The 23,138-nt window shown below is 44.5% G+C and overlaps 1 protein-coding gene across 1 annotated transcript in view; it reads left to right on the top strand.

The window, feature by feature from the left end:
* Window positions 1–23,138, top strand: part of GTF2B (general transcription factor IIB) — a 63,097-nt gene that overhangs the window by 13,130 nt on the left and 26,829 nt on the right. Inside the window, exon 2 of the mRNA XM_038745196.1 lies at window positions 9,772–9,878. Coding sequence (XP_038601124.1) covers window positions 9,772–9,878 — 107 coding nt within the window. The remainder of the gene's footprint in view (window positions 1–9,771; window positions 9,879–23,138) is intronic.

Genomic DNA, 23,138 nt, shown 5'->3' with positions numbered 1-23,138 from the left:
TCCCTACCCGACAACGGGCTCACAGTCTAGAAGGGGGAGACGGACCACAAAACCAAACATGTAGATGGGTGTCAAAATCATCAGAGCAGATAGAATTAAAGCTATATGCGCAAAATAAATAGAAGAGTAAATATGTACAAGTAAAACAAATCTAAATGCACATCATTAACAAAATAAATAGAATAGTTCCGACAGAGAACCCTACTCCGAACTAAGCCGGTCTGAACCTCGGTCTGTCCCAGTTTTAGGCTGGTTTAAACTTTACTGGAAACGCTGGCACCGCCCGTCCCAAGGGGAGGTTGTGGGGGGTGTGGGGGGCATGGAAGGGGGGTGGGCTGCATTGCAAACGGGGCTTCTGTCCTTCCCCGCAGAGCTGGCCCTGCAATTCATTCAATCGTATTTATTGAGCGCTTACTGTGTGCAGGACACTGTACTAAGCGCTTGGGAAGTACAAGTCGGCAACATCTAGAGACGGTCCCCACCCCACAACGGGCTCACGGTCTAGAAGGGGGAGACAGACAACAAAACAAAACATATTAATCAATCAATCAATCAATCGTATTTATTGAGCGCTTACCATGTGCACAGCACTGTACTAAGCGCTTGGGAAGTACAAATTGGCAACACATAGAGACAGTCCCTACCCAACAGTGGGCTCACAGTCTAAAAGGGAGACAGAGAACAAAACCAAACATACCAACAAAATAAAATAAATAGGATAGAAATGTACAAGCAAAATAAATAAGTAAATAGAGTAATAAATATGTACAACCATATATACAGGTGCTGTGGGGAAGGGAAGGAGGTAAGATGGGGCGATGGAGAGGGGGACGAGGGGGAGAGGAAGGAAGGGACTCAGTCTGGGAAGGAAGGGGCTCAGTCTGGGTCAGTCAGTCTCAGTTTATTATTAACAAAATAAAAGAAATAGAATAAATATGCACAAGTCAAATAAATAACTAGAGTAATAAATATCAGCGTAGCTAGCAGGGCGGATGGAGGGGAAAGGCCGGATGCGATTCGTGTCGTGAAGGTAGAATCGACAGGGCTCGGTAACAGATTATGTGGGTTGAATGAGAGGCGAGTCAAGAATAATACCAAGGTTCTGGGGTTGTGAGCTAGGGAAGGGTAACGGCATTGCCTAAAGTGATGAGGGGGACAGAGTTTGGGTGGGAAGGTGAAGGGTTCCTTTTTGGACGTGTTTCGTTTGGAGGTGTCGGCAGTACAGTACAGAACGAAATGGCTGGTGACACGCCATCTCCCCCCCCCAGGGAGGGGAACAGGAAAGTTGTCTGGTAATTCTGTCCTACTGTACGCTACCAAGTGTAGTGCACATAATAAAGGCTCAATATGCATTCATTCAGTCGTATTTATTGAGCGCTTACTGTGTGCAGAGCACTGGACTAAGGGCTTGGGAAGTACAAGTCGACAACATAGACGGTCCCTACCCAACAGCGGGCTCACACTCTAGAAGGGGGAGACAGACAACAGAACATATTAACAAAATAAAATAAATAGAATAAATATGTACAAATAAAATAAATAACCAGAGTAATAAATATGTACAAACATATATACGTATATAGATGGACAATAAATATCACGGACAATAATAATGGTATTTGTGAAGCACTTACTACGTGCCAAGCACCGTTCTAGGTGCTGGGGAAGACTGTGAGCCCGCTGTTGGGTAGGGACCGTCTCTAGATGTTGCCAACTTGGACTCCCAAGCGCTTAGTACACTGCTCTGCACACAGTAAGCGCTCAATCAATATGATTGAATGAATGAATGAATACCGGTTAATCAGGCTTCTGCCCCATGTGGAGCTCCCACTTTTAATCCCCCTTTGACAGATGAGGGAACTGGGGCACGGAGATCAATCAATCAGTCGTATTTATTGAGCGCTTACTGTGTGCAGAGCACTGGACTAAGCGCTTGGGAAGTACAAGTTGGCAACATATAGAGACGGTCCCTACCCAACAGGGGGCTCACAGTCTAGAAGGGGGAGACAGAGAACAAAACCAAACATATTAATAAAATAAATAGATATGTACAAGTAAAATAAATAAATAAATAGAGTAATACATATGTACAGTCTAGAAGGGGGAGACAGAGAACAAAACCAAACATATTAACAAAATAAAATAAATAGAATAGATATGTACAAGTAAAATAAATAAATAGAGTAATAAACATGTACAGTCTAGAAGGGGGAGACAGAGAACAAAACAAAACATATTAACAAAATAAAATAAATAGAATAGATACGTACAAGTAAAATAGAGTAATAATAGAGATATGAAGTGACTCGCCCAAGGTCACACAGCAGACTTGTGGCGGAGCCGGGATGAGAACCCACGTCCTCCGATTTGCAAGCCGGTACTCTTTCCACTAAGCCATGCTGCTTCTCTGGAGGAGGAGGAGGAAGAGAAAAAGGACACTCTACTCTATTTATTTATTTTATTTGTACCTATTCTATTTATTTTATTTTGTTACTATGTTTTGTTTTGTTCTCTGTCTCCCCCTTCTAGACTGTGAGCCCGCTGTTGGGTAGGGACCGTCTCTAGATGTTGCCGGCTTGTACTTCCCAAGCGCTGAGTACGGTGCTCCGCACACAGTAAGCGCTCAGTAAATAGGATTGAATGAATGAATGAATGACTAGAGCCCTTGAGAGGAGAAAAATTATACCCTGGTGCTCCCTCCCGCAGATGTTGTCAAGGTGAGTCGTCTAGTCATTGCCCATTTGTTGTCGGCCTCGTCATTACCTAGCTACCACAGTTGCAATTAGACAAGAAAGCCGGGAGTCGCTTCTCCCAGGGAGGGGAGTCCACACCCTGAGTGACTCAGTTTATCCTTATGTTAAAAAACAACAAAACAAAACCCTAATGCCTACCTCACAGAGGATGATGCCGGCTTTAATTGACATTTTGGTGATCATAAAATGAGAGACTGCCCAAGTGCAAAGTTCAGTATCTAAACCATTTAGGCATTATATTTGAGTCGGATGATAGCGTACAGTACTTTGTAAGCGCTGGGGGGGCGGGGGCAATAACAATAATGCCAGAAATCGTTTGATCGTCCACCCCCTCCGAACAACTCTGAACCTGAAAGGTTTTCCCTCGGAGCTGCAAACCGCAGAGAAAGCTCGGTGTCAGAACATCGCCCGGAGCGGATCTCCCATTCTGGTGGATCTGGGCTCCAGGATGGTGGGCGGCCAGGGAACGCGCTCTGTCCTCTCCCAAGCGCTTAGTCCAGTGCTCTGCGTACCGTAAGCGCTCAACAGGCACCACCGATCTGATTAAACGGAGGCGGAATTAACCAGGGAAGCACCGTTGGCTTGGGGAAGGATATAATGGGAGAGGCTGTGGTGTGTGCTGCCTGCACTTTGGAAGACCGGCGTGAAGAAGCATCCAATCTGATTAATTTGGACCTACCCCAGCGCTCAGTTCAGTGCCTGCCGCATAGTAAGCGCTTAACCACCACTAAAAAAAAAAAAAAGATAGATTCTGGGGGAAGCGGTGTGGCCGAATGGACAGAGCACAAGCCTACGAGTCAGAAGGATCTGGGCTCTAATCCCTGTGTGCCACTTGTCTGCTGTGTGACCCTGGGCAAACCGCTGCACCTCTCTGTGCCTGTTCAACTATAAAATGGGGATTAAGACTGTGAGCCCCATGAGAGACATCACAATTGTGGTATTTGTTAGGTGCCTTCTGTGTGCCAAGCACACAGACTGAGCCCCCCTTTTCCTTTCCTCCTCCCCATCCCCCCCTCTGCCCTACCTCCTTCCCCACCCCACAGCACCTGTATATGTTTGTACAAAGTCTGCCTCGAATAATAGTCATCATCATCATCATCAATCGTATTTATTGAGCACTTACTATGTGCAGAGCACTGTACTAAGCGCTTGGGAAGTACAAATTGGCAACATTATAGAGACAGTCCCTACCCAACAGTGGGCTCACAGTCTAAAAGGGGGAGACAGAGAACAAAACCAAACATACTAACAAAATGAAATAAATAGGATAGATATGTACAAGTAAAATAAATAGAGTAATAAATATGTACAAATATATCTACATATATACAGGTGCTGTGGGGAAGGGAAGGAGATAAGATGGGGGGGATGGAGGGGGGATGAGGGGGAGAGGAAGGAAGGGGCTCAGTCTGGGAAGGCCTCCTGGAGGAGGTGAGCTCTCAGCAGGGCCTTGAAGGGAGGAAGAGAGCTAGATAATAATAGATAATAATAATAATAATGGCATTTATTAAGCGCTTACTGTGTGCAAAGCACTGTTCTAAGCGCTGGGGAGGTTACAAGGTGATCAGGTTGCCCCACAGGGAGCTCACAGTCTTCATCCCCATTTTACAGATGAGGTAACTGAGGCCCAGAGAAGCCATTGATGTTGTTTGTGCCGTTCGGAGGTTGGTAAGGGGGTGACTCCATAATCAGTCATCTTTCTGGGTGTGGCGCTACCAGGTCAGGTGGGATACACATCAGCAGTGAAGCTTCAATTCACGCCGGTCCCCGGTCTCAGGAAGCAAATAGTAATAATAATAATAATAATAATAATGGCATTTATTAAATGCTTACTATGTGCAAAGCGCTGTTCTAAGCGCAGGGGAAATTACAAGGTGATCAGGTTGTCCCACAGGGGGCTCACAGTCTTCATCCCCATTTTCCAGATGAGGGAACTGAGGCACAGAGAATAATAATAATGATGGCATTTATTAAACGCTTACTATGTGCAAAGCACCATTCTAAGCGCTGGGGAGGTTACAAGGTGATCAGGTTGTCCCACGGGGGGCTCACAGTCTTCACCCCCATTTTCCAGATGAGGGAACTGGGGCACAGAGAAGTGAAGTGACTTGCCCAAAGTCACCCACCTGACAATTGGTGCAGCCGGGATTTGAACCCACGACCTCTGACTCCAGAGCCCGGGCTCTTTCCACTGAGCCACGCTGCTTCTCCACTCCTTAACCAACCCCAGTGCTAAACTTCGCCGAGACCTGTACTTAAAAGTAATATTTAGAAGCAGCGTGGCTCAGTGGAAAGAGCACGGGCTTTGGAGTCAGAGGTCATGGGTTCGAATCCCGGCTACGCCACGTCTGCTGTGTGACCTTGGGCAAGTCACTTCTCTGAGCCTCAGTTACCTCCTCTGTAAAATGAGGATTAAGACTGTGAGCCCCACGAGGGACAACTTGGTCACCTTGTATTCCCCCCAGCGCTTAGAGCAGTGCTCTGCACATAGTGAGCGCTTAACAAATGCCATCATTATTATTATTATTAGAAAGGCCAACGTTGGTGCTTTTTCTACTTAGGAAGCTGTTTTCGTTTGGGACAGTTAAATGGGGTAAAGATGAAGAGCCCTAGTGCTGGTTCCTTTTCAAGACCCGAGCCTCTCCTCCTCTTCATACTATGTCCTCTCAAAAAAGAAAAAAAAAATTCAAGTTGAACAGGAAACCTGAGAATGACTTGGATATATGGGGCCAGATTTCTCTTTGAGAATCACTCCGAGGTGAAATATCACCCTGTAAACATGCCGGCCTTAACTTCAGCTAGTAACCGGATGGTTTTAGGTGCCAGTTTTCTCTGTGAGAATCACTCCGATGTGAAATATCGCCCTGTAAACATGCCGGCCTTAACCTCAGCTAGTAACTGGATGGTTTTAGGTGATTAAACGTGTAATCAATCAATCAATCAATTGTATTTATTGAGCGCTTACTATGTGCAGAGCACTGTACGAAGCGCTTGGGAAGTCCAGGTTGGCAACACATAGAGACAGTCCCTACCCAACAGTGGGCTCACAGTCTAAAAGGGGGAGACAGAGAACAGAACCAAACATACCAACAAAATTAAATAGGATAGAAATGTACAAGCAAAATAAATAAATAAATAAATAAATAGAGTAATAAATATGTGTAATGTGTAATGAGGCTTTGGAGATGGATCCGTCCTCTTGCATTCGTTTTATTCATTCAGTCGTATTTATTGAGCGCTTACTGTGTGCAGAGCATTGTACTAACTCATTCATTCATTCAATCGTATTTATTGAGCGCTTACTGTGTGCAAAGCACTGTACTAAGTGCTTGGAAAGTACAATTCAGCAGCAGAGACAATCCCTAAATGAGCAATGGGCTCACTGTCTTGAAGAGGGCTGGACAAAGGGCTTGGGAGAAGACAGTGTAACACTATAACAGACACATTCATTCATTCAGTCGTATTTATTGAGCGCTTACTGTGTGCAGAGCACTGTACCAAGCGCTTGGGAAGTACAAGTTGGCAACATATAGAGACGATCCCTACCCAACAACAGGCTCACAGTCTGCTAGGAGTGATGGCAACCGTCAGCTTTTATGACACTATTTCTATCTTTTCAGGGCTGGCTTTAAGTGCTTGATAAACACAATACATTGAGCCACAATAATAATAATGCAACAACAGACACATTCCCTGCCCACAACGAGTTTACAGTTTAGAGGGGTGGGGGGAGACAGACAGTAGTATAAATAAATAACAGGTTTGTATATGTCAGTGCTTAGAACAGTGCTTGGTACATAGTAAGCGCTTAACAAATACTATCATTATTATAAGTACTGTGGGGTTGGGAGGTTCATATCCAGTAGAACCGGAACCAGGGGAAACGCAGGTAACAAAACCGGGCAACTACTGGATAGAGCTTGGGCTTGGAAGTCAGAAGGACCTGGGTTCTAATCCTGGCTCTGCCACCTGTCTGCTGTGTGACCTTGGGCAAGTCATTTCTAAAATTCCCCCCCATGGGCGGCCCTGGGGCTTCGCGCTTTTTTTCCCATCGTTTCAGGCCCAGAAAAGAACTGAAATAGAGTCACCGTGGTGACATTTGAACGAAGAACACCTGCATCCCACCCTTATAGTCTTCTACTCTATTTATTTATTTTACTTGTCCATATCTATTCTATTTATTTTATTTTGTTAATATGTTTGGTTTTGTTCTGCCTCCCCCTTCTAGACTGTGAGCCCACTGTTGGGTAGGGACTGTCTCTATGTGTTGCCAACTTGTACTTCCCAAGCGCTTAGTACAGTGCTCTGCACACAGTAAGCGCTCAATAAATACGATTGATTGATTGATTTCTCTGTTCCTCAGCTGCCTCTTCTCTAAAATAGAGATTAAGACTGTGAGCCCCATGTGGGACAGGGACTGTATCCAACCTGATTAGCTTGTAACCATCCCAGTGCTTGGTACAGTGCCCGGCACGTAGTAAGTGTCTAGCAGATACTATTAAAAAAGAACTTGTATGGTATACTTGCCCGGCACGTAGTAAGTGTCTAACAGATACTATTAAAAAATAACTTGTATGGTATACTTGTTTTTTAACGGGGGTGGCCAGATGGGAGTGTGTTAAACTATCTCAGTGAACCGTACTACAGCCATTCAAGTATTTGGCCTTCGATCGATCCATGATATTTATTGAACGCCCACTTGAGTACCGTTCACCAAACGAACCACTTGGGAAAATACAACTAAGACAAACATTCCCTGCTTCCAAGGGCGCTGCAGTTGATTTATTTAGCGATAGCAGGAGTCCGCCCGTTACGTTTTGTGCCAGTCGACTGGGTCTTTATCTGTGCCCTAGGCGAGTGGTTTCAAGTGGACGTGGAATTAATCTCAGAATGATTTCCAAGGAGTAGCATAGGCTGCTCAAGCAGTGGTATTTATTGAGCACTCACTGTTTGCAGAGACTAATAATAATAATAATGGGATTTATTAAGTGCTTACTATGTGCAAAGCACTGTTCTAAGCGCTGGGGAGGTTACAAGGCGATCAGGTTGTCCCACAGAGGGCTCGCAGTCAATCCCCATTTTACAGATGAGGTAACTGAGGCACAGAGAACTGTAGTAAGCACTTGGGAGAGTACGACGCAACAGCATTAGCAGACAGGCTCCCTGCCCATAATAAGCACTCCGCCTCGCTGAGTGGAACAATAATTCCAGCTTCTTTCTTTTCCCTCCGAAGCGAAACTGGCAGCTTTGAATTTCACTTCCCTCCGCACTGCTTGCTCAGGGGCCTAAGAAATGAGCAGGAACGGGGTTGAGAAAAAGCAAAGGAAATGTCGTAATGATGATGATGATGGCATTTATTAAGCGCTTGCTATGTGCAAAGCACTGTTCTAAGCGCTGGGGAGGTTACAAGGTGATCAGGTTGTCCTGCGGGGGGGCTCACAGTCTTAATCCCCGTTTTACAGATGAGGTCACTGAGGCCCAGAGAAGTGAAGTGACTTGCCCAAAGTCACACAGCTGACAGTCGGCGGAGCCGGGATTTGAACCCATGACCTCTGACTCCAAAGCCCGGGCTGTTTTCCACTGAGCCACGCTGCCTCTAATCCCTCCGGAATAGCTGAAGTGGTTTTCCAACCAATTCCGTGAGATTCTTGTTAGGGTAGAGTGAACTATTGGTAATTTGAGACGAAACTTGAACGCTTAGAAAAATGAAAACTTTTTTCGGGCCTCAGCCAATTACTAATGTTCGTTCATTCAATCAGTCGTATTTATAATTAGACTGTGAGCCCACTGTTGGGTAGGGACCGTCTCTGTGTGTTGCCAACTTGTACTTCCCAAGCGCTTAGTACAGTGCTCTGCACACATTAAGCACTCAATAAATACGATTGTTGATGATTCATTCAATCAGTCGTATTTATAATTAGACTGTGAGCCCACGGCTGGGTAGGGACTGTCTCTATGCGTTGCCAACTTGTACTTCCCAAGCGCTTAGTACAGTGCTCTGCACACAGTAAGTGCTCAATAAATACAATTGATTGATTGAGCACTTACTAACAGTGCTGTGCACATAGTAAGCGCTTAACAAATGCCATTATTATTACAGTGTGCCGAGCACTGTACTAAGCGCTTGGGAGGTACAATTCAGCAACAAATAGAGACAACCCCTGCCCACAACGGGCTCACAGTCTAGAACGGGGGAGACAGACATCAAAACAAGTAAACAGGCATTAGTAGCATCATTATAAATGAATAGAATTATAGATATGCACATGTTAATAATAAATAGAATTATAAAACTAGAAATATGTACATATATACCCAAGTGCTGTGGGGGAGGGAGAGGGTTGGGGAAATGGGGAGGGGAAGTTCAGACTGGCAAAGGGATAGAAGAAAGGAATTTGGAAATAATAATAATGGTATTAGGTGCCTACTCTGTGCCAGGCACTGTACTAAGCGCTGTTTGACGAGACAATCCACGTAGAATCATTACGCAAGTATCATCGTTAGAGAAGCAGTGTGGCTCAGTGGACGGAGCACGGGCTTTGGAGTCAGAGGTCACGGGTTCGAATCCCGGCTCCATCACATGTCTGCTGTGTGACCTTGGGCAAGTCACTTAACTTCTCTGAGCCTCAGTTCCCTCATCTGTAAAATGGGGATTAAGACTGTGAGCCCCACGTGGGACAGCCTGATCACCTTGTATCCCCCCAGTGCTTAGAACAGTGCTTTGCATATAGTAAGCGCTTGACAAATGCCATTATTATTATTATTATAATAATAATAATAATTATTATTATTATTATCATTATTATTATTATCCCAATTTGGAATGTACCTAAAGTGGGCTGGTCGGGACCATCCACCATTTCCTAGTTTGTTCATGGAAGCAGGGGGTCGGTACCGTCCTGGAACAACGTGAAGATAAGGAACAGGCATTTCCTTTTAATCGGAAATTTCACCGGAAAATTAGCATGATTGTTGGCCGGTGGAAGATAAAATGTGTACATTTTTTTTTCTCACTTAGTTTGGATGTCCTCCCCAGAGTGACTTGTCCAAACCATCCGGATGCTATTTTAGTGGAGGACTACAGAGCTGGAGACATGATCTGCCCTGAGTGTGGATTGGTAGTAGGTAAGTGGTTACCCATCACAACCTTCACTTTTTATAACTTGTTTCATCAGGGGAGGTGATTTGTTATAAATGTGGATTTTAAGTACTTGAGAGAAAATCTTGGTGCCATTTTGTATTTATCCTAATATTTTTCATTCATTCATTCAATCGTATTTATTGAGCACTTACTGTGTGCAGAGCACTGTACTAAGCGCTTGGAAGTACAAGTTGACGTTGTATTTATCGAGCCCTTACTATGTGCAGAGTAGCTTTGTTTTAAAATGGTATTTATGTGCCTGCTCTTTGCCAGCCACTGTACTAAGCGCTGGAGTAGATACACGTTCATCAGGTTGGACACAGTCCCTGCCTGTCCCACGTGAGGTTTGTCTTAATCCCCATTTTACAGTTAAGGTAACTGAGGCACTGTGAAGTGACTTTCCCAAGGTCACACGGCAAACAAGTGGCAGATCTGGGATTAGAACTCAGGTCCTGCCTCCCACTAGGCTGAACTGCTTCACACTGTACTAAGTGCTTGGGAAAATACAGTAAAACAGCTATAGTTTTATTTATATATATATATATATATATATATATATATATATATATATATATATATATACACACACACACATATATATAAAACTATATATATATTTATACTATATATACTGTATATTATATTATATTGTATTATTATTATTATAATATTATTATTATATTATATAATATATATAATATATATTATATTATACTATATATATATTTGAACCCATATGTATGGGTTCAAATCCAGGCTCCGCCAATTGTCAGCTGTATGACTTTGGGCAAGTCACTTAACTTCTCTGTACCTCAGTGACCTCATCTGTAAAATGGGGATTAAGACTGTGAGCCCCGCGTGGGACAACCTGATCACCTTGTAAGCTCTCCAGCACTTAGAACAGTGCTTTGCACATAGTAAGCGCTTAATAAATGCTATCATTATTATTATTATGCAACCTGAGCAGCTTGTATTAGCCCAGTGCTTAGAAAAGTGCCTGGCATGTAATAAGCATTTAACAAATGCCATAAGTAACAATAAACAAACAAGTCACTTAATTTCTGTATGTTTGTTTCCATTTCACCAATGAGGAGATGAAATTCCTTTTCCTCTTCTCCTGTAGAATGGGAACCCGATATAGGGCTGGGAATGTGTCTAATGTGATTATCTGTAACAACCCCAGTGCTTAGTGCTTGGCGTACAGTAAGCGATTAGCAAATACATAATAGTATAACTCCATAGAGAAGCAGCGTGGCCCAGTGGAAAAAACACGGGCTTTGGAGTCGGAGGTCATGGGTTCAAATCCCGGCTCTGCCACTTGTCAGCTGTGTGACTTTGGGCAAGTCACTTAACTTCTCTGCGTCTCAATTACCTCATCTGTAAAATGGGGCTTGAGACTGGGAGCCCGCCGTGGGACAATCTGATCACCTTGTAACCTCCCCAGTGCTTAGAACAGTGCTTTGCACTTAGTAAGTGCTTAATAAATGACAATAATAATAATAATAATAATAGTCAGTGATAGTGTGATGTGTAAGGCTGGTCAACACTGGTGAAGTTTTCCATCCCTTTGAGATCTCTACGTGAGAGTTCATTCATATATATGTATATATGTTTGTACATATTTATTACTCTATTTTACTTGTACATATCTATCTATTTTATTTTGTTAGTATGTTTGGTTTTGTTCTCTGTCTCCCCCTTTTAGACTGTGAGCCCACTGTTGGGTAGGGACTGTCTCTATATGTTGCCAACTTGTACTTCCCAAGCGCTTAGTACGGTGCTCTGCACACAGTAAGCGCTCAATAAATACGATTGATGGTGATGATTAGGCACATTGTTGAATGAGGTTTTGTGGGGTTTTTTTGTTGCTTTTTTTTAATGGCATTTGTTAAGCACTTACTATGTGTCAAGCACTGTCCTAAGCGCTGGGGTCGATAGAAGCTTAGCATGTTGGACACGGTCCCCGTCCCCCATGGGGCTCACAGTGTAAGCAGGAGGAAGTCGGACACCTGCCTCCTTGTTTTGTTTCGTTGCCTGTCTCCCCCTTCTAGACTATGATCCCGTTGTTGGTAAGGACCGTCTCTGTGTTGCCAACTTGTACTTCCCAGTAAGCGCTCAATAAATACAGTGGAATGAATTGAATCCCCAGTGGCGGACGAGTGGAAAGAGCATGGCTCGAGGAGTTAGGTTCTGGTCGCGGCTCTGCAAGCAGAGGAATGTCGGCCGAGGCCACGCCATCAAAGCGGAAAACGCCGAAGCAGAGAACCACCGTCTAAAGCAGGTGGCCCGGAGGATAGACTGGGAGCCCCAGGTGGAACAACCTGATTACCTTGCATCTCCCCCAGCGCTTAGTGCTCGGCACATAGTAAGTGCTTAGCAAATGCCAAAATTATTATCATTATTATTATTATTATTATTATTACGGACCAAGCAGGGATCTTCCAAAAGAGATGGTCGCAGTGGTTGCCTCTTTCCCGAAAAGCGCTGGAAGATGGAGGGTCTCAGGAGAGGTGCTCGGGGAGGGTGCAGCCGGATGGAGGAATAATAATGATGGCATTTCTTAAGCGCTTACCATGTGCAAAGCACTGTTCTCAGCGCTGGGGAGGATACAGAGGGATCAGGTTGTCCCACGTGGGGCTCAGTCTTAATCCCCATTTGACACATGAGGGAACTGAGGCTCAGAGAAGTTAAGTGACCTGCCCAAGGTCACACAGCAGACATGTGGCGGAGCTGGGATTAGAACCCATGACCTCTGACTCCAAAGCCCGTGCCCTTTCCACTGAGCCACACTGCTTCTCAGCATTTTATTTATTACTTATTATTATTACTCTATTTTACTTGTACATATCTATTCTATTTATTTTATTTTGTTAGCATGTTTGGTTTTGTTCTCTGTCTCCCCCTTTTAGACTGTGAGCCCATTGTTGGGTAGGGACCGTCTCTATATATTGCCAACTTGTACTTCCCAAGCGCTTAGTCCAGTGCTCTGCACACAGTAAGCGCTCAATAAATACGATTGATTGATTGATTGATTGATTGAAGGCAGCTTCCTGCTGGGTTGCGACGCTACAGCGGAACTAGGCGACGGGCACCATCATTCATTCATTCATTCAGTTGTATTTATTGAGCGCTTACTGTGTGCAGAGCACTGTACTAAGCGCTTGGGAAGTCCAAGTTGGCAACATATAGAGACGGTCCCTACCCAACAGCGGGCTCCCAGTCTAGAAGGGGGAGACAGACAACGAAACGAAATATAGTAACAAAATAAAAGAAATAGAATAAATATGTACAAATAAATAGAATAATAAATACATACAAACATATATACATTCCTCATTGTGCCCCGGGCCACGGTGGGCACCTGTCTGTTGGCAGGAATGAGAGAGCGAATGCGGCACTGTGCAAACCACCGGCACTTAGAGCCAGCTCGCTTGTCGGGTCTCAAGCTCAGCCTCTTCTGTTGGCCACTAAACAAAGAAGAATGTCATGTCATCATCATCATCATCAATCAATCGTATTTATTGAGCGCTTACTGTGTGCAGGGCACTGTACTAAGCGCTTGGGAAGTACAAATTGGCAACATACAGAGACAGTCCCTACCCAACAGTGGGCTCACAGTCTAAAAGTCATGTCATGACAAGGTCGCACCAGTAGCCTCTCCGGCTTAATAAAAGGCGTGTGGGGAGGGTCCGTTTCAGTGGCCACAAATTCCGAAGGCACAAAATCCAGTTGAATTTCACTTTGCTGTTTTTTTAATGGGCCACCTTTCTGACTCTTGTGTTCAGCACAATTCAGTTTTTGCCCATTACACTGAAAGAACTAGTCAAAAAAGCGCGTTCATTCGACCATATTTGAGCGCTTACTGTGTGCAGAGCATTTTATTAAGTGCTTAAGTTGAGCAAGGACATCCCCCCCGCTTCCCGCCTCCCAACCCTGAACCACTGAGGGAGTAACGTTTGCAGTATCTTTACCTCCTACGTGGTATAAAAATTTGAATCCAGGTATTATAATCAGCACCTTGCATTCTTTTATTATTCCTCTTTTTAAAGGAAAACCAGACTCTGAGCTACAGTTTTTGCCCATTACACTGAAAGAACTAGTCAAAAAAGCGAGTTCATTTGACCATATTTGAGCGCTTACTGTGTGCAGACCACTTTATTAAGTGCTTAAGTTGGGCAAAGACATCCCCCCCTTCCCGCCTCCCAACCCTGAACCACTGAGGGAGTAACGTTTGCAATTTCTTTACCACCTACATGGTATAAAAATTTGAATCCAGGTATTATAATCAGCACCTTGCATTCTTTTATTCTTCCTCTTTTTAAAGGAAAACCAGACTCTGAGCTAGACAGCTTATAGCTTGCCTCATTAATAAATACAATTATTAATAATAATATTACAGCCACTTATTTTCTGCCTTTAAAAATGTGGGGCCCATGCTTCGCGTTAGCAGATCATTTTGTTCCTCTGGTAATGGGTTCAGTTTCTTCTTGAGATTGGCAGATAGTAATTAAGTTTTGGGCCAACTTTGACCTAGAACATTCTGACCTGTTTCCTTATCCGCTCATTCCTGAAGGACTGAATCACAAGAAGAGTTTAGAAAAGGGGATAACCTGATGAACCACCCAGAGTCGTTGCATTCAGTGCGCCTTTCCAAGTGTGACTTTTCAAGTCCTTTCCATTTCAAGGGGAGGTAGGGCCAGAAATCTTGATTTGCGATACTAACTGGGGTTTAAAATTCAAAGCTAAATCGGTTGCCGTTGCTTACTGAATAGGGCAACAGCAGCGTGGCCTAGTGGAAAGAACACAGCCCTGGGAGGGCATGGGTTCTAATTCTGGTTCTGCCACTTCATTCATTCATTCAGTCGTATTTATTGAGCGCTTACTGTGTGCAGAGCACTGTCCTAAGCGCTTGGGAAGTCCAATTTGGCAACGTATAGAGACGGTCCCTACCCAACAGCGGGCTCACCGAGTGACCACGGGCAAGTCACTTTTCTTCCCTACACCTCTGTTTCCTCATCTGGAAAATGGGGATTAAAACTGTGAGCCCCCGTGGGACAACCTGATGACCTTTTATCTACCCCAGTGCTTAGAACTGTGCATGGCGCATAGGAAGCGCTTAACAAAAACCATAATAATAATTATGTTATCATTATTATTTTGGGAAATGAATATTAGAATACTGCTAGTAAGGCTTGGGTGGCTCATATTGTAAAAGGCATTCCACCATCATGTAGCTCATTAACCATGTAATAATAATAATACGATGGCATTTATTAAGCGCTTACTATGTGCAAAGCGCTGTACGAAGCGCTGGGGAGGTTACAAGGTGATCAGGTTGTCCCATGTAGAGGCATACTTTGGCTTGAGTAAAATATTAAGCATAAACAATGAAATACGTGCATCTTTAATGAATTCTAAATATCTCATTTTAGATTCTGCTGTTTTTACACCTTCGCAGGTCAGTGTTTATAGGTAGATCTCTTCCCTTTAGGGTCAGGGCACTCGAGTCATTGTGGGAAAATTAATATAATGATGGTATTTGGTTAAGCGCTTACTATGTGCCAAGCACAATTCTAAGCTGGGGGAGATACAAGGTAATCAGGTTGTCCCAGGTGGGGCTCACAGTCTTCATTCTGCATCAGAGAAGCAGCGTGGCTCAGTGAAAGAACCCAGGCTTTGGAGTCAGAGGTCATGGGTTCAAATCCCGGCTTCGCCAATTGTCAGCTGCGAGACTTTGGGCAAGTCATTTCACTTCTCTGTGCCTCAGTTACCTCATCTGGAAAATGGAGATTAAGATTGTGACCCCCCTATGGGACAAACTGATTACCTTGTAACCTCCCCAGCACTTAGAACAGTGCTTTGCACATAGTAAGCACTTAATAAATACCATCATTATTATTATTATTATTATTATTATTATTCCCGTTTTCCAGATGAGGGAACTGAGGCCCAGAAAAGTGAAGCGACTTGCCCAAAGTCACCCAGCTGACAGGCGGCGGAGCTGGGATTCGAACCCACGACCTCTGAGTCCCAAGCCCGGGCTCTGGCGCTTGGTTGCGAGTTGCGGGCGCAAGCGCTTAGTACAGTGCTCTGCACACAGTAAGCGCTCAATAAATCCGATTGAATGAATGTCTCCGCTGCTTCAGTCGTTGTTCATTAGGTGGCAGCAAGTCCATATTAAATGTAGCAGCAAAACTGGTTTTGTGTTCTTGGCCATTAAGTTACCGAATGCGGATTTTCAAAGGTGTCGGCAACGTAAAATCAAAAATAGTTAACGCCTGTTGTGTCTTAGTCCAGAACTGGAGCCTTTAAGCGTGTGACGCTAAAATGTAAGTGTGCTTCTACGCTCTAATATATTGTTCTAGATCTGAATCATCAGGCGGGGAGGCAGTGCTGTCCTTTTAGCATGCACTTTGAGGTAATTAAATAGTGCCAGCACAGGTTGAAGATAACACAGGGCAGTTTTTGTGAACCGAAAGTGAGAAAGGGTCTGTTTTATCACTGGTCTCTCCAGCTACACTCGCCCTCTTGAATAACGTTCATCAGCAGTACTTCTCTGAATATCGAAACAAATGTACTTGAAGAACTTAAGGTAAACTGATTTCAGTATTAGCATTTTTTCTACTTTTTCCCCCTTACTGCCTCCTGGATCGTGTTAGAATTGTGATTGGGAAGGGTGGGGGGGGGTGTGGCGGGGGACGATAAAAACAAAAAGATGAAACATAAATTAAGAGGAAACAGTTAGCTCTTCTAGCCTGAGATGTTTTATTAGGAAAACTGGGGCAACTTTCTGCTTAATCTTCTGGAAAATCAAAGTGAAGCATGCCTGAAATGTATCTGAACGATAATAAGCCCGCCCGACAAGTCGGATGTATATACACACTTTGTCACTTTTCGAGGCCTGCAGATGCAGGTGTTGTCTGCTGAATTTGTGCCTGGTAAATGGGAAATATTCAAATTGATGGGGTGGTTGCCCTTTCTGACTAGTCCACTCTGTGCCCTGAAAAATACCGAGTTGTATTTCAGGGTGCAATAAATGAAAGTGGGATTCATATTTCTCGTGGATTGCTGCTTTTCTTTACTACTATTGCTTCTTAGCCTTTCTGTCTCCTTGGCAATAGTAGATTAAAATCATTTGGCCAAACGAAGAGGAGAAAAACCCGATTTCAGTATTAAAGAAAAAACTCATCTCATTTCCTAGACTATTAGAAACTTTATATTTATTCCTCTTAAAATATTACTGCAGTTCGACTAAGGCCTCTGTCAGAATCTGTCATCTTCGTTAGAAATTCTTTTGAGCTTCAGTTTTCTCAGTGAATATATTGATGCCACATATTGGATTTATCGTGTAAATCAGAATTTCTCAGTGTACAGTACGAACAGTCCGAGAATTGGGATGCAGTTGGTTTCTGAAAAATGCATCTTAAATCCTAATGCAAGTCAGAACCTATTTTCTCAGAGGAACAATCTTCGAAGTGGAGGATTAGTTCTCAAACCCAGCTGTATATTTAGGGCAATCGCTCAATTATGTACTCCATTGTGTTTTTTGAGTTTTACTGTGTTCAGAGCACTGTACTAAACACCTGGCAGGGTAATAATAATTATGGTATTAAGCACTGTTCTATGCGCTGGGTAGAATAGAACAGGTGACTCTATCTATATTGTAGGCTCATTGTTGCCCCAAGAGCTCGCTGACATAAGGTGGAATCTGTGATCAGCTCGAAATGGTGCAGATTCAGAAACATCATAGCTTTGACATCATTAATAATAAATGTGGTATTTGTGAAGCACTTACTATCTGTTAGGCACTGTATTAAGCGCTGGGGTGGAGAGAAAGCAGTTTGGTTTGGACACCACCCCTGTCTCACACGGGGCTCACGCTCTCAATCCTCATTTTACAGATAAGGGACCTGAGGCCCCGAGAAATAAAGTGCATTCGTTCATCCATTCAATTGTATTTATTGAGCGCTTACTGTGTGCCGAGCACTGTACTAAGCACTACCCCTATCCCACACGGGGCTCACAGTCTCTATCCTCATTTTACAGATAAGAGACCTGAGGCCTAGAGAAATAAAGTGCATTCGTTCCTCCATTCAGTCGTATTTATTGAGCGCTTACTGTGTGCAGAGCACTGTACTAAGCACTACCCCATCCCACACGGGGCTCACAGTCTCAATCCTCATTTTACAGATAAGAGACCTGAGGCCCCGAGAAATAAAGTGCATTTGTTCATCCATTCAGTCGTATTTATTGAGCGCTACTGTGTGCAGAGCACTGTACTAAGCACTACCCCTATCCCACACGGGGCTCACAGTCTCTATCCTCATTTTACAGATAAGGGGCCTGAGGCCCAGAGAAATAAAGTGCATTCGTTCATCCATTCAGTCGTATTCATTGAGCGCTTACTGTGTGCAGAGCACTGTACTAAGCACAATTCAGAAGCAGCATGGCTCAGTGGAAAGAACACGGGCTTTGGAGTCAAGAGGTCATGGGTTCAAATCCCAGCTCCTCCAGTTGTCAGCCGTGAGACTTTGGGCAAGTCACTTAACTTCTCTGTGCCTCAGTTACCTCATCTGTAAAATAGGGATTAAGATTGTGAGCCCCCCGTGGGACAACCAGATCACCTTGTAGCCTCCCCAACCCTTAGAACGGTGCTTTGCACATAGTAAGCGCTTAATAAATGCCATCATTATTATTGTTATTATTATCCCTGCCCACACTGGGCTTACGGGCTAGAAGTGACTTACCCAAGGTCACCCGGCAGGCAGGTGGAAGGGCCGGGATTAGAACCCATGACCCTGTGACGACAGGCCAGTGCCGCATCCGTTAGACTTTCCATTAGATCCATCCATCTTTTAGACTGTGAGCCCACTGTTGGGTAGGGACCGTCTCTATCTGTTGCCAACTTGTACTTCCCAAGCGCTTAGTTCAGTGCTCTGCACACAGTAAGCGCTCAATAAACACGATTGATTGATTAGGCCTTGCTGCTTCTCAGGGACTCCTAGAGAACATGTATCTTAAGGAGCTGGTGATTCATTCATTCAAGCGTATTTGTTGAGCGCTTACTGTGTGCAGAGCACTGTACTAAGTGCTTGGATGGGAAGGGGCAGGCCTTAATGAAAGGGTGGAGCCTCCGAGGATTCATTCATTCATTCAGTCGTATTTATTGAGCGCTCAGTGTGTGCAGAGCCCTGGGGAAGTACAAATCGGCCCAATATAGAGACAGTCTCTACCCGACCACGGGCTCACGGTCTAGAATGCTTTAGCCTCGTCTCTTTCCCTGGACCCAAGCACAAGTCGATCAGTTGTATTTATGGAGCGCTTACTGAGTGCAGAGCACTGTACTAAGCACTTAGGACAGTACAATATAAGCGACACGTTCCCTGCTCACAACGATCTGACGGTCTAGAGGGGGAGACGAGCTTTAATCAATCAATCAATCGTATTTATTGAGTGCTTACCTTGTGCAGAGCACTGTACTAAGCGCTTGGGAAGTCCAAGTTGGCAACATAGAGAGACGGTCCCTACCCAACAGTGGGCTCACAGTCTCGGGAAACAGGAGGTAGCGAGCCGTACTGGAGCTGTCCATTGTGGTAACCCACCCCCAGAATGTAAAACTCACTCCGAGCACCTCAATAGAGGGATTAGGACTGAAAGGCCATGGGTATGCCTGGCAGAGGGTGGAATCATCATCATCATCATCAATCGTATTTATTGAGCGCTTACTATGTGCAGAGCACTGTACTAAACGCTTGGGAAGTACAAATTGGCAACACATAGAGACAGTCCCTACCCAACAGTGGGCTCAACTGGGATCAATGGCTTGATTTGATCCCTATTAGTAGAGGAAAAGTTAATGATCCTATAGGAGAAGGATGTCTCAGCGGGAGCCATAAAAAGTAATTGTTTCGAAGATATGAAACGAGTTAAATCTTCCTTTCTTAAAGTTCTCACTTTAAAAAAAGAAGCAACACCCAACGAAGTTCAGGTTATACCGATAGACTGTAAGCTCATTGTGGGAAGGGGCCACGATTCTGTTGTGTTGTGCTCTCCCCCAAGCGTTTAGTACAGTCATCAATTGTATTTATTGAGCGCTTACTATGTGCAGAGCACTGTACTAAGCACTCAGGAAGTACAAGTTGGCAACATCTGGAGACAGTCCCTACCCAACATGGGCTCACAGTCTAAAAGGGGGAGACAGAGAACAAAACCAAACGTACTAACAAAATAAAATAGAATAGAATAGATATGTACAAGTAAAATAAATAAATAAATAGGGTAATAAATATGTACAAACATATATACATGTGCTGTGGGGAAGGGAAGGAGGTAAGATGCGGGGGGATGGAGAGGGCGACGAGGGGGAGAGGAAGGAAGGGGCTCAGTCTGGGAAGGCCTCCTGGAGGAGGTGAGCTCTCAGCAGGGCCTTGAAGGGAGGAAGAGAGCGAGCTTGGCGGATGGGCAGAGGGAGTACAGTGCTCTGCACACAGTAAGCACTCAGTAAATGTGATTGATTTGAGATAGGAAAGAAGCCGGACCTGAGAGGCAAGGACATTTGACTGGGCTCGAGAGAGATAATAATCAATCAGTCGTATTTATTGAGCGCTTACTGTGTGCAGAGCACTGTACTAAGCGCTTGGGAAGTACGAGTTGGCAACATATAGAGACAGTCCCTACCCAACAGTGGGCTCACTGTAAAAATAACAATGATAGCATTTATGAAGCGCTTACTATGTGTAAAGCAGTGTTCTAAGCGCTGGGGAGGTTAGAAGGTGATCAGGTTGTCCCACGGGGGGCTCACAGTCTTAATCCCCATTTTCCAGATGAGGTAACTGAGGCCCAGAGAAGTGAAGTGACTTGCCCAAAGTCACACAGCTGGCAATTGGAGCAGCTTAAGAAGCTGGCTTAAAAGAAGCAGCGTGGCTCAGTGGAAAAGAGCCCGGGCTTTGGAGTCAGAGGTCGTGGGTTCAAATCCCGGCTCTGCCAATTGCCAGCTGTGTGACTTTGGGCAAGTCACTTAACTTCTCTGGGCCTCAGTTACCTCGTCTGTATAATGGGGATGACGACTGTGAGCCCCCCGTGGGACAACCTGATCACCTTGTAACCTCCCCAATGCTTAGAACAGTGCTTTGCAGCGTGGCTCAGTGGAAAGAGCACGGGCTTTGGAGTCAGAGGTCATGGGTTCGAATCCCGGCTCCACCACATCTCTGCTGTGTGACCTTGGGCAAGTCACTTAACTTCTCTGAGCCTGTTACCTCATCTGTAAAATGTGGATTACGGCTGTGAGCCCCAAGTGGGACAACCTGATCACCTTGTATCCCCCCCAGCGCTTAGAACAGTGCTTTGCACATAGTAAGCGCTTAACAAATGCCATCATTATTATTATTATTTTTGCACATAGTAAGCGCTTAATAAATGCCATTACTATTATTAATTGGCAGAGCCGGGATTTGAACCCATGACCTCTGACTCCAAAGCCCGGGCTCTTTCCACTGAGCCACGCTGCTTCTCTATCTTTTCAGGCCCACGAATAAACTATACCCGTGCAGAGGAATGAAAAAAACGGGTAATACTCCCAGATGACAAGCTGGCTCAAATCCAGAATATTTTCTTTTTTCTTTTTGAATGACCTGAAGGGCAAATGGGAAGGCCACAAAGAAGTGGAAAGACTACAAAGGAAAAGCCCTGTTCTGTGTGGGTTAATATTAGACAGTGATTGCTGAAAAGGAACTATTACCGGCGCAAGATATAAGGTGGCAGAGCCGTCAATATATTCTTAGGCAAAGTGGGAAGAGTAGGGTACAGGCAACCCCCTGCCCTCTGATAGACAGGAGGGTTGGAGGGATAATAGAGGACAATGAAAAAGGCAGGAGATTTTCAGGTCTTTCATGTCGGTTTTTTTTTCCAAAAGCTCAAAAAAGGAGCGTTTGACCGGGACGAGCCCCACTTCCAGAAAGATTGGGTAGCTATTCCAGATTTGGAAGGAAGGAAAGTTAACCTTTTTTAAAACCCAGCTGCATTAAATCAGCGGGTAAAGACGAGGTGCACCCTAGGGGTTTTCAGCAGTTGACAGATGTGATTACAAGCGCTTAGTACAGTGTACAGCTTAGTACAGTGCTCTGCACATAGCACTCAATAAATACGATTGATGATTACAGTGCCGCTTGTTCTGGAGGATTCACAGAGGTCACAAGCCCCTGAGGATTGGCAAGAAATCCACAATCTAGCCTATCCAACTTTAAAAGGGATGCCTAGCAATTAGAGGCCAGGCTCCTTAATACCGATTCATGGCAGGGGGGAAAGCAGGAAAAAAAAAATTATTGAACAATTTTCAACCACCATGGACTTGGAAAGAGCAAATCGGACCAAAAAAAAAAAAATTAGCGTCCTTCAGTCTTTGAGATCGAGAAGGCAAAAGGGAAGCAATAGATGTCATTTGTATGGGCTTCTTGGGGGATTTCAGTTTGATCCTGTGTGACATCTTATTGAAGAGCTCGGAAAATATGTTTTTAACCATCCACTAAATGAGTGTACGGCAGGCGTGAAGTGGTTTCAAGTGGTGTGTCCCCTCGGAACCAATTCTATTAACTATTGACCCAGATAAAGGAATTGACATCAATCTCATCAAATGGATGAAGTGCAGTAGGGACAAGTACAAGATAATGCACCTAGCTACATAAAGCAACCTAAATACAGAATGAGGAAAGACTTGTTAATAATTACAGGGTTTTAAACTCCTACTATGTGCCAGGCACCGTTCTAAGCACTGGGGTGGATACAGGCACAGCGGGGTGGACGTGGTCCCTGGCCCGTGCTGAGCTCTGTCTCAGTCCTCATTTTACGGAGGAGGGAACTGAGGTACAGAGAAGTGAAGTGACTAGCCCAAGGTCACACAGCGCAGAAGTGGCGGAGCCCGTGAGCCTCTACGCCCCAGGCCCGTGCTCTGTACACCTAGCAGAGAACCATTTCAGTCGAACAAAAGCTGGAAGTCTTGGCGACGTAGGTTTGGAAAAGCAAAGCCCAAGGCACGTCGAGAACTGCCGACAACGGTGGTATGAAAGAAACCCATCTTTCTGCTGTGTGCCCACTGGTTAAGCGCTTAGTACAGTGCTGTGCACACAGTAAGCACTCAATAAATACGATTGAATGAATGAATGGTCTTGCACTAGCCCATAGTCACAGATAAAAGTGCACAGATGATGCAGAAGGGAGGGTGAGCCAAGGAAAAGAGGTCTTTAATCAGT

This window comes from Tachyglossus aculeatus, chromosome 4 (genome assembly GCF_015852505.1).
Source record: "Tachyglossus aculeatus isolate mTacAcu1 chromosome 4, mTacAcu1.pri, whole genome shotgun sequence".
Classification (NCBI taxonomy): domain Eukaryota; kingdom Metazoa; phylum Chordata; class Mammalia; order Monotremata; family Tachyglossidae; genus Tachyglossus; species Tachyglossus aculeatus.
This window is presented reverse-complemented; position numbering and strand designations above follow the sequence as displayed.